Source organism: Antechinus flavipes, chromosome 2, assembly GCF_016432865.1.
Source record: "Antechinus flavipes isolate AdamAnt ecotype Samford, QLD, Australia chromosome 2, AdamAnt_v2, whole genome shotgun sequence".
NCBI classification, from domain to species: domain Eukaryota; kingdom Metazoa; phylum Chordata; class Mammalia; order Dasyuromorphia; family Dasyuridae; genus Antechinus; species Antechinus flavipes.
In genome coordinates this window covers 420,945,289-420,957,664 of record NC_067399.1, presented here as the reverse complement: position 1 = coordinate 420,957,664, position 12,376 = coordinate 420,945,289, and the positions used below count along the sequence as shown (strand labels likewise).

At 41.6% G+C, this 12,376-nt stretch overlaps 1 protein-coding gene across 3 annotated transcripts in view; it reads left to right on the top strand.

Annotated features, from left to right (window-relative positions):
* Nucleotides 1-2,562: 2,562 nt before the first annotated feature.
* LOC127550176 (rho GTPase-activating protein 7-like) overlaps nt 2,563-12,376 on the top strand; it is a 36,070-nt gene continuing 26,256 nt past the window's right edge. Inside the window, exons 1-4 of one of the 3 annotated variants that reach the window (XM_051978874.1) lie at nt 2,563-2,636; nt 9,862-9,933; nt 11,294-11,375; nt 12,289-12,352. In XM_051978874.1, coding sequence (XP_051834834.1) covers nt 2,624-2,636; nt 9,862-9,933; nt 11,294-11,375; nt 12,289-12,352 — 231 coding nt within the window. In that variant the 5' untranslated portion in view covers nt 2,563-2,623. Of the gene's footprint in view, nt 2,637-8,568; nt 8,683-9,861; nt 9,934-11,293; nt 11,376-12,288; nt 12,353-12,376 lie in introns of those variants that run through there. The other 2 variants (XM_051978873.1, XM_051978875.1) reach the window with 2 other exon arrangements.

Below are 12,376 nucleotides of genomic sequence, written 5' to 3'. Positions count from 1 at the left end.
GATACTTTTTCCTTTATTTATTCTTCTTAAGTTTTTTTTTTTCTGTGTTTTCTTTCATAGCACAATTTACATGGAAATGTGTATTATATGACTATATATGTATAACCTATGTCAAAATACTTGCCTTCTCAATGAAAGGGAGGGCGGGAGGAAGGGAGATAATTTGAAACTCAAAATTTGAGAAAAGGACATTAAAACTATTTTTACATGTAATTGGAGAAAAAATTAAAACTTGGAAAGACTTATGTGAACTAATACAAAGTGAAGTGAAAAGAACCAGAATACTTTACACAGTAACAACAATATTTTAACAATGATCAATTGTGAAAGACTAGCTATTTTGACTGATACAATGATCCAAGAAAATTCCAAAGGACCCACGATGAAAAATGTTATCTGTCTCCAGAGAGAGATCTAAGGAATTCAGATTGAGACATATTTTTTAATCTTTCTACATATTTCTTGGTTTTTATCATTGTTGTTGTTTTGCAACATGGTTAATATAGAAATGTGTATTACATGACTTTACATGTATAATTTATATCAAATTACTTGCCCTCTCAATGGATGGGGGAGGAGTAGGAGAGAAAGAATTTGGAACTCATTTTAAAAAAAAGAATGTTAAAAATAGATAAATAAATGAAAAAGAAGTTCCCTCATCCAACTGATAAAAAGGAGTATTAGGAGGTGGGAATCCAGACAGAATGGAGCAAGGTGGGCATTCAAATTTTCCCATATTTTAAAAAAATCAGCAAAATAACATGTAATTTGATAAGCCTTATTGAACATTTATTATGTGCTCAAAATTATATTAAGCTTATTACATATGACAGAGGCCTAAAAAAATGAGGTGATTTGATCAGAAAAACAAATTGGTCCTGGAGAAGATATATCAAAAAATATCTCCTCCTTCAGATAGGGGATTATTAGAGAAAAATATTTGCATACCTCATCAAGCAAGATTTCTGTATCTGTTGTTTTTGTTTATTTTTTTCTTTCCAACAAGGTGGGTTCAATTTAGGCATAGGGATGAAAAATCAGTGTCACATAAAAACAAAAAGCATCAATAATTTTCTTAAAGCTAAAGTTGACTCGCCTAATGTGATGGTATTGGTTGTTGTTCAGTCATGTTCTATTCTTCATGACCCCATTCGAGATTTTTTTTGGCAAAGATACTGGAGTGGTTTACCATTTCCTTTTCCAGCTCACCTTACAGAAGAAGAAACTGAGACAAACAGGGTTAACTGACCAGCCCAGGGTCACACAGCTACGTGAAGTGTCTGTGACCATATTTGAATTTATGAAGCTGAGCCTTTCTGACTCCAGGCCCAGTACTTTGTACCCACTACCCCTCTAGCTGCTCACTTGAGATTATATTGAGTAACAGAACCAAGCTTAAAATCCAGTTCACTTGACTTTTGGTCTTTAAAATTTGTTCTAAAGAATGTTTTGTTTGCCTCCGAAGAAAGTGGAGCGGTCGTTCCTAGTTTTCTCCCTCTCCTTAGCAACCTATCTCAGTAGAGGAATTCAGATTTATAATTATTAGGAGTAGATGGGAAACTGAAGGGGGTGGGGGATAGGTGCTTGGGGTGCTATGGAGGAACTCTTTTCCATGGAAGGATTAGAAGATAATACCTGACTCTTTGAACATTTTACTTGGGAAGGCCTGGGCTTCTTGGGATGTGACTGATCCTAAAAGGGGGTTATTACTCTCTGGACAGTTGTTAATCTTTGCGGGAAGCTAATGTGTGAATCCGGTGGCTCTGCAACAATGCTTTTTAAAGGGGGAGCCTTTTTTTTAGGGATATCTGCCGTATGTGGATGAGCAGGGTTAGCAGAGAAGTGCATACATTTGTCATTGTGATTCTTTCTTGCTTGGTCACTGATTGGTCTATTGATTGAATCAAATATTTGGAGGGTAATCTCACTTTATTTTGGTCCCTAAGAACAAGCCTGGGAATAATGGACAGACGTTATTGTGGCTGGGGAATTTGGATATGAGTAGAACAACTTTACAACATTTAGAGCTGACCAGGAGTGGAACCGGCTTTCAGACAGTGAGCTGTTAAGTACTGGGGGCTTCCGGGGGATGCTGAGCGCTCCACCTGGGAGAGTGTGAGATGATTGCTCTGTTGGGTGGTACTTGGTTGGATTAGAGGCGTCCTGAGGGACCTTCTCACGGCGAGGTTCTGTGATTTTGAGGGCCTGCAGGAAGATGGAGGGAAATGGGAGGGGCGGGAACTACTTCCCCCTTTGCCCCCAGTCCCGGCCAAATCCTCCGTGCTTGGAGTCCGCTAGGCTAGGCTGCGCTCTGCTAGCTCCCAGCGGCTCCGCGATCTGTCAGCCTCTGCCCCGCCCAGTCTGGGCGTCCAGCCCGAAGAATCGGCGATAGGGGGCGGGGGCGGGGGCGGGTAGAGCCGGAGAGTAGGGGAAAGGGGAGTGGTCGAAAGCTGGAGGCGCGGAGGCAGAGCGGCCCCACCTCCTGCCTCTCCCTCTTTTCTGATTGGCCGAGGGGTCGGCCGAGTCAGTTTGGAGAGCTCCCGGGCGGGGCCGGGCGCAGTTTTTCTTCAGTCCACGGAGTAGGGGTGGCGGATTTGGCCGGTCCTTTCGGGACGGGGACAAGATGATAATCACCCGTGAGTGGGGGCAGGGGTCTCGGGGAGGAGGGAAGGGGGTGTTTTGCGCGCCTTAACAGGGCCCCCGGGCATCCCTAAAGTGCTACTGCCCCGTACGCACGTGGGACGTGGGAGCATGTGGAGAGTACTACCTCGAGAGCGTTAGCCTGAAGGGCTGATCTCTATCTGCGTAGTACCAAGCGAGAGTAGCCTGCAGCCGGGGCTCTGTGACCCGGGGTGCCGTGCGGGGTGGGGGTGACAATAATGCTGGAGGGAGGAAACGTGGAGGCTCGGAGCGGACGTGCGCGGGTAACTGTGGGCAAGCACTGCCACCCCCCACTCTCCGGCTTCGCCTCCAGCCCAGCCTCGGCCTTTAACTCCCACCTCTTCCTAAAGCGGAGACTTCCAGCCGGAGCCGGGGTGGCCTTGGGAATCCAGGAATGGGGTATCGCTTGGCAAGGGGCTCGGGTGGAGCCCTGGTTCTTGATGTGGGGTGGGAAGTGGTGATCACCCTGAGGCTGTCCCCAGAGAGGGGTTTGTTGCGGAAAGGAAGCGGAGTAAGCCAAATGCCAGTTATTAGAGAATTGAATGATTTAAAGCTAAAAGGGGGTTTAAAAGGGTCTCAGTGCCAGGGGCTCTTCTGGTTCAACAGTTTGGAACCTGAGATTTGTAAATTTAAAGACATACATAATATAATGTACGTAAACATATACATATATATGTAAGACTGAATTTCAGTGTAATTAATTTTCTTGTGCATTTTATGTATTTGGCAGTATTATTATAGGAAAGGCCCTATAGTCTTTATTAGATTGTCTATGACTGGAAAAAAAAAGTTAATCCCTGCGTTAGTCCAACTTCCTTCCCAGAGGCAATCAATGCAGGGTGTGTCCACACAGAGTTGGAGCACAGGTCCTCAGACTAATATTCTCCGCTCTTTCTACGAGATGGTGCTACATCTCCCTAGCAACACACAAGGGACATGTCTTTGGAAAGAAATTTAGGAACTGGAGAACATTTTGAGGTCCAAGGCATCTTTCTCCCAATCTTTCCATTTCTCTGACTCAGTTTCCTAAAACCTTCCTCCTTATTCCCTCTTCTTCTGGTCCCCCATCTTCCAATAATTTTATAATCTTCCTCCTTACTCCCTACTCCCCAGTATTTACACAGAGTAATTTGGCTATTTTAAAAACCCAAATTAACTACAAAGGACCTATAAAGAGGTAATCTGCATTCAGAGAAAGAACTGCTAAATAGAAGTGTACATGGAACGATTTTCCATCTCTATGTATGTGTATATACATATGTTATGTGTGTATATGTATATCCACACATATATAATTTCCCCTCCCTTGGGGGAGGGGAAAAGTTATATGATATTATGTATTTAAAAGGAGAACAGCAAGTTATACATAATAGATTTGCAGTTTTCTTGTAAAAATCCTCTTATTCTACTTTGTTATGGAAATGCTTGTGTTATTTCATAAATTAAAATTTTAAAAAAGAATCTTGTTTAAAAAAGTTTTGGTTGCCACTGTTGAGGAGTGGGAGGAGATATCTGGGGCAGGCTGCTTAGTGTGATGGAAAGAGCATTGGACTGTAGTCAAGCATCACTTCCAATCCCCATTTGTCATTTAACTCATCTAGGGGAAGGCAGATTTTATTAGTAAAAGGTTGGGGTTAGACTAGATGATTTCTAAGGTCCCTTTCAGATCTACCATTTTGGCTCTTCTTTCTGCAATTCCTCTGACTGCTCCTGTGTTTTTTCTTCACTACAAACTAGAATAGAACTCTTTTTTTTTTTTTTGCAGGGGGCTCAGTGCCCTTTCCTCCTTCTGAAAGCTAAGGAAACCCTGCAGGTTGAATAAGACTGTCTAATCCTGGGGCCTTTGGGAAAAATCAAGTTCCCTAGGGCTGTCTTTCTTTCCTCTAGCCATCTGGACTATGTTCTGCAAACAGTGTGCATTTATGTATTTGTGGGAGTCATTCATAAAAAATGAGTCCCTAAGAAGTCATTCACTCCTCTTTGAGTAGATTGGTCTCTCCCTTCACAGACCGAAGTTAAGCACGCAGTAGTGCTTTTGAGGGGCTGAGGCTTCCCTCTTTGGGACACTGAGATTTGTAGTGATCTTGACTTGAATGGAGGTTTAGTGGTCATTTGGAACCAAACTTTTTTCTCATTCCCCAGAACAGAGACTTGCTTTTGCATTTTTCCCAGAAGGGAAAAAGTGCTAGGTTTAGGGATTTTTCAGGGAGAATGATTTCAAGCCTGAGTCAGGATTTCTAGGAAGGGCTTTGGGTGGGATTTTTTCCATTTGGGCTCTCTGCAGGCAGCACCTCTGTTAAGGGAGCTTCTAGGGAAGAGGCAGCTATGCTTGTGTGTGTGTGTGTGTGTGTGTTGGGCAGAGAGAAAGAGGTTTCTGGTGACTCATGAGAAAAAACTCATAATTAAGGGGCCCTTCAGGTCAAGAATTCTCAGTGCCAGCAAGTATGTAACTCAGAAAGCTTTCAGGGAATACACTGTTTCATGAACACCTCTCTTGGTCCTCTCTTTCTCTGTCATTCTATATGACTGTTTCTCTGCATGAACCTGCCACTTTATGTGAGTCTGCCTTTTCCTCTGTCAATCTTTCTTCTCTCTCTCTTCTACTCCTATCATGGTTTCTGTTGATTTCTACTCTCGTTTCTCATTTCTTTTGGACCTGTATCTCTTTCTTTTTATTTTGCCTGTCAATCCCTAGGATCTATGACGTGACAGCCCATCCATATGGGGAGTTGGCCTGGTCTTCCTTTTGGGATAGCAAGGCCAGCTTATGTTCAATGACTAGAATAAAAATGAGCTCCTAGGGCCCAGAATTTGTCAATACAAATCATAGAGTCATTAGGAACCCTATCATATCACATAGCATCTGTGAGAAGGCACTAATATGAGTAATCAATGACTCCTAAAATCAGCAGCATAACCTAGTAAGTACATAGAGAATCAGACTTGAAGTCCTGGATTAAATATCCACTTCTGACAAATACTGTCTTTGTGATCCTGGGCAAATCATTTAACCTCTCAATGCCCCAGGCAACTGAATAAGACTTCAAATCTCAGCCCTACTTTGGTAGAGCAGTTCTTTACAGCAATGAAATAAAAGGTGCATTTTGGGGGGTTGGAAGGAGAGGGGGAGAGAAAGTGTTATTCTTTAAAAATCATTCCCTTTAGTGTGCCAGACGAAGGCCAGGGTTATTTTTCTTACATATGATCAAAATGAAGGAGGTGGCTATACTTTATTAATCTCTAGGAGTTTGTGGGAGCACATGTAAAGTTGCAGGGGTTTGGCTGGCATTTGTAGAAGGGCACATAAGGGGTGACTTTCATTTTGATTTTTCTTGCCCAACATGACTCATATGAAAATATGTTAAAAATGAATGTACACATATAACCTATGTCAGATTGCTTGCTAGCATGGGGAGCTAAGAAGAAAGGGAGTGAAAAAAAATTGGAACTTAAAATGTTTCAAAAATGAAATTTGAAAACCATCTTTACATGTAACTGGAAAAATAATATTCTATCAAAATAAAATTTAAGATAAATGATGGGCAGCAGACAAAATTGCATATCTGCTTGATGGGTCATAAACAAATAGACAACTGACTCAATGAAAACCTTTGTGTGTACTGGTGGTGGGGAAAGGTGAAATTTCGAGGAGAGAAGGGAATAACAACTGAAAAAGGAGGCTACCTGTCCTGCAGAAGAAGACTGTCCTTCTTGAGCTAGTACTGAGTTTTCATTGGTGACTGGAATGATGCCATTGAATTGCCTTTTGCAGGTAAGAAAGTGGCCACTGCTCTAACCTACTTTGTTTTCCCCAGTAAATTTGCCTATTTGTGTTTGGCTCAGAGTAACATTTAAACAAACCCATATTTATGGGATTATGGACACAGATGCTTGGTGGTTTAAGAAGCCAATCTGGGATTAATAATAATTCCTTGCATTTGTATAGTGCTTACAGTTTTCAGCATGATTTCACAGCCATTATCTTATCTGATTAAAAATGTGCCGCAGAAACTGTGAGAGTTTAGTACGGACAGTATGTTAAATTTGTTGGTGATGACATACTGAGAGGGAGTGGGAAGAGGCAGTGCTTTGTCCATAAGGAATAAATAGTGCACAGTGTTTCTTAGAGACAGATGTTGGATTGTAAAATCAGGAGAACATTTACAAATCAGGAAGTAATTTCTTGGCATCTTATAACATTTACAGTCTTTACTGGGAATGAGGGGAGCTAGATGGTTCAGTGGATAGAGCACCCACCCTGGAGTCAGGAGGATCTGAGTTCAAATTCAGCCTCAGACACTTAACACTTCTTATCTGTGTGACTTAAACCTAAATGCTGCAAAAATAAAAAACAAAACAAATTATTCAGTCTTTAGTGGGTCGTGAAGACTCCAGTTCTGTAGATTGTGGGATAAACTGACAGTATTTATTTAGGGCTATATTATCTGGAATATAATATATAAGAGGCTACATAAGCTTCAATTTAGGGAAAGACAAAGATGAGCAGGAGTTCTGAGGTGATACTCTTGTACTCTGAGGCACTGTTTCTGCCTTTTGTTGTTCAGTTGTTTTTCAGTTGTGGCTGAGTCTGTGCTCCTATTTGAGGCTTTCATAGCAATGACACTAGAGTGGTTTGCCATTTCCTTCTCCAGCTCATTTTTTGGATGGGGAGACTGAGACAAACGGAATTGAGTGACTTGTCCAGGATCACATAGCCAGTGTCTGAGGCCAGATTTGAATTCATGTAGATGAATCTTCCTGGCTTCAGATCTGGCACTCTTATCCATTGTGCCATGAAGCTGGTCAGTCAATAAGCATTTAGTATTGCTTGCTTTGTGCCAGGTATTGTGCTAATCACTGCAAATGTAAAAGTAAAAACAGTCTCTGCCTTGAAGGAATGTACATTTTAATGGGAGAGACATGTAAATAACTAGGTATCTCTACAGAGCATAATCAAGATAACCTTTGGAAAGGAAGCACTGACAGTTTGGGGAAAACCTCATGTAGAAAATGAGACTTGGGCTGTCTTGAAGGAAGCCAGGAAAACCTAACAAGTATAGGTAAAAGGGCAGAGCATCCTCTGGTCTGAGGCTAACTGGTGCAAAGGGACAGATGGGAGGTAGTATTGAATGCAAAGCATTGGAGCTGGGTCAGTATCCCTGCATCCTGGAAAGATAGGGAGAGGCTAGGCTGTGTGCTAAATAGAGTAGTTTATATTTTGTCCTGATGGTAGGGGACCAAGAAAGTTCACTGAGCTTCACAGTATGTCAGATCCTTTGGTTTACTCTATAAAGTCTGGGAAACTAGAAGAGGCTCTAGCAGCTATTAGCTCTCACTCTCACTGGGGTTTGGGAGCAATTCTTTTTTTTTCTTTTGTAAAAATAGGTAGATTTCTCCTCTTCTTCTTCAGAGAGTATGTATAGCTGAGACATGAGGAAAAACAAAGACACATAGCAGAGCAGAAAGATTGAAGCCATGGGCACAAGAGGACAGGTTTGGAGAAGAGTTTCTAGAACAAGACCCAGGACTGGTTCTTCCAGCCAGATTTTGCTCAGTGCTGAAACTGGACTGAGCCAAGGAGAAAAGTAGCATTATTCGCTCTAGGGAAGGGAGAATTTATGGAGGGAACATTCAGAGATTTGGGGTTATGCTGAAAGGAGGAAATGGAAAATTCCTTCCACCCTGAGTTTATGTGTTTCTGAAGGTAGATAATGTGAGAGAGTTGATTAGATCACAACCTTCTCTGCTGCAGGGGAGAGATGGTGGTATGGGGAAGACCTTGGGTGGGGAGGTGCAGGGATCCTAAGCAGGGACGGGGAGCATTTCAAAGACTTAGAAAGATAGCTCCTACTTCCTGTTTCTGGAAAGAGCCAGAGGCTCCTAGGGAACTGGAGGCAGGAAAAGGCAGACAGCTTTCTTCTTTTTAAGGTGACAGCTAAGCTGATAAAGGAATCCACAATGGTGTGCTAATGGGTGTTGATGTGTTAATGGAGAGATCTAATCCCCCAACCCAGACCCCAGGTAACACATAATGTATTTTAAAAGGAGTCTTTTGAAGATAATGTTTTAATTCAAATGAATGCATGATTCTAATGGTGGAATTTCAGGCACTGTGGCAATCTTTTTAGGTTTTCTCCCTCAGGTCATGATTTGTCTCTTACCTTAAGTGCTAATTATTCTTGGAAAAGATTTAGAGGGAGGGAAAAGACACCTTTCCAAAACTCAACTCCATCAACTTCTTACTGTGGTCAGATTATGACTCAGATTCTCTGAGTTTTTCTCCAGGAGAATAAAGAGAGAAGAGGAATCTTCGCTCTCTTTTATCCAGGGTATACACGCTGTCCAAGATCCTCGTTTCCCATGCTCTCCAAATACTTAGCCAGTATGTGTTGAATGTATTTACATTCCTCAGACATCTGGTGACTGCTGGGGCCTGCCTCTACCACAGCTGGGCACTGGCATCAAGGCTGCCAAATGAACAGCTGATTCCCACCATCTGGAGGTCTGAGGGACTAGGACCCCCACTCCTATCCACTCCACCCCCCTCCTGATCCCTTCCCTGCTCCCTACCCCCACCCGGGGAAAGGAACTTTACCTGCAGGATTTGAGTGGAAGAGATCAATCAGGAACTGATTACACAGAATAGTCCTTTGTCTATAAGAGTGTGTTTCCCTGCATTTGTCTCTGTCTTTACTCTGTCTTCCCTGTCTATCTTCGTGCCTTTATTTTATCTGTATCTTTATCTCAGTCCATCTGTTTCTCTATGAGACCATGTAACCATGTCATTTTTTCCCCTTGGCTTTCAGATGGCAGACTAGATGCCATTTCAGCACCCTGTCTCTATATTTCTTTCTGCCTTGCTTTATTTTGAATAGTGTTTTAAAGTTATTCTTGGCTATAGCTTTTTACCTTCTGTACAGAAGTTCTCCTTTCTGCACAGATGGCCTTGTGAGCACCCTTGCCTCTGGCTGTTGGAAGCTTTTTGTTTTTTGGCCTATCCCATTCTTGGCCTGACTCAGACCCTAAAGAAGCTTCTATTTAGCAAAGGCAAGGCTGGGAATGGCTGTAGCCTGTGGAGGGGAATCTTAGAGCTGCCTCTTGTCTAGGATCCAGTGAAGAGTTTCAACTCCCAGACTCTGCCCCTGGCTCTCATGCTCACAATCTGACTTGTTTTTCAGCCTTATTTTTCTCTCTTTCCAGAAATTGAAGCCAAGGAGGCCTGTGAGTGGCTGAGGGCAGCCGGTTTTCCCCAGTATGCTCAGTTATTTGATGGTATGGCAACCTATAGTTTCCTCCTACATGAACATTAACACCTTGCATTTATGTAGTTTGTGGTGGAGGGTGATCTTAAAAGTATTCTGTCATCTTACATTCACTGTTATTCCCTGTGTGAAACCTGAGGCCTAGAAAGGTTAACAATCTCATTCCTCTACTTCCGACTTAACCAAGGACTCTTTCAACTAGAACACAGAGTCCTGATTCAATTTGACATTTATTTCTTAAAAATTCAATTCCATTTTATTTTCAAGTCTTCATTCTTTCATCTATCCCTGCTCCACTCCACTCCCGCACCACCACCACCTCAAGCTCCTCCACTGAAAAAGCAACATCACAACCGTCTCAAGCATAACAAATTCTTACACTGGTCAGCGTAACCTCTTCAGAGGGTCAGTGGAACCCTCTCCCAAATTCTGTACTCTGGATCTAACACTTATCTGGAGGTGGGTAGCATTGGAATAATTGGTCTGTGTTGACCAGAGTTAATAAATATACCTAAGTTATTTGTCTTTACAATGATACTGTATAAATGATTTTTCTGAATCCACTCACTTCACTTTACCTTGGTTAATAAAACAAGTCTTCCCAGTTTTCTCTGAAGCTATCCTTAACATTTTTTATAGCAAAATAGTCTATTACAATTATATAACTTTTTCAGCCCAAATAAATTGGTCTCTCTGAGGTCTAGACCCAGTTGTGGTTTTGCTAGGTATGCAGAGTTTAATAGCTTTGGGGACCTGTTCCAAAATGCTTTCCAGAAGAACTGAATTTAGTTTCTCCAATAATATATTAATGTTTTTCCCAAGCTCCTTCAATATTTATCATTTTCCTTTTGTCAACTTTGCTAATCTAATGGGTTGGAGTTGGTACTTTAGAGTTTTTTAAATTTTAATTTCTTTTATTATTGATTTAGAACATTTTGTGTCTATTTTTAGCAAATATTTATTAATTGCATATTATGTACAATATCATGGGGATATAAAGACAAAATAGCCCCTGACCTCAAGGAGCTTACTTTTTTCAAGACATTTATATATATTAGAATCTAGTATGAGGAAAATTGATGGAACACTACTAATTGGGAGAAGCAGAGAAGCAGGTGGAGATTCATGGAGGAGGGAGGATTTGAGCTGAGTCTGGAAGGGAAACAAAGGTTCTGAGAAAGAGAAATGTGAGAACATGATAAATATTTCTGGGCAATCAGTGGGTCCTATATACTTTTGAGGAGGATTATAAGTGGCCACGGGTCACTGGCACAAATACCAATCCACGAAATTGGGGAGTTTGGTGAATATATTGGATGGGAGTAAAGGAAATCACTTCAGTGGAGCTGATGGAGCTTAACCTTTTTCAGATATGCAGTTTCCCATTGACATCCAAACTGTGAGACGTGACCACGAGTTCCTAGACCAGGATGCCTTTGAGGCTCTTTACAGGTGGGTGTGGAGCTGTCCACCTCTCCACCACCTGCATGCACCCTGTGATTACATAGTCATTGACTGTCAAGAGTTAGAAGAGCTCTCTGAGATAGTTTAAATTGAAACCTATCCTTGCATGCTGGAATTCCTTCCACAACATTCCCAGTAAATGTTCATCTGATCCCTGAAGACTTCCTCTTAAGTGAGCAGTCCATTCTTTCTTTGAATAACTAGTTCTTAGAAAATGAAATCTCTTTACCTCTTTTACTCTGCTCTTAGACAATAAGGGGAGAATTAGAGGCTAAGCATATATGGCACTGCCGATTCCATATACTTCCTAACTGGCTCATTAATCAAACTGGCTACAATATTGGTGAGAATTAGTGAGTATCCTGTTCAGACTATCTTTTCCCCTACTTGATTCCTGCCAAATCAAGTCAGAAGCTACTTTTTCTTCTATCACTATCCCCACCTTTATATCAATAAATCAGGATAGTAGATGAGGTTATAAGTCTAAGATTCCTTGGCCCTCAAAAAATTCCAACCTACACAATAAAGATATTAGGGAATAATTATTTAATTTTTTAAATGGCCTACGGTAGGATATACTTCTACAATTTAAATATTCATTTCCCCATTTATCTCATGTTTGGTTTTTTCCCCCTCTATCTTTCTTTTTGTTTTTATCAATCTCACTACATAACTATTTAATAAATCAGGGCACATCTGCACTGTACAAATAGCCTACTTTAAAGTTCCATGTTTGTCTAACCCTTTGAACCCAAACTGGCTATAGGAAGTCACCCATTGAGGTCTCAAAGCTAGGAAGAAGATGGAAGGCAGAGTGTCTTATGGCTCTTTAGGTCTCAAGGATTGTTGGCTGTAATAAAATTGAATGGAAAAGCTTTAGGACATCTTCTTTCTCTCCTAGGCGACTAAACACCCTGAACAAATGTGCAGAGATGAAGGTGGAGTTCAGCTGCCAAAGGAGGAGGGTAAATATTTACAACTAGTGTGGT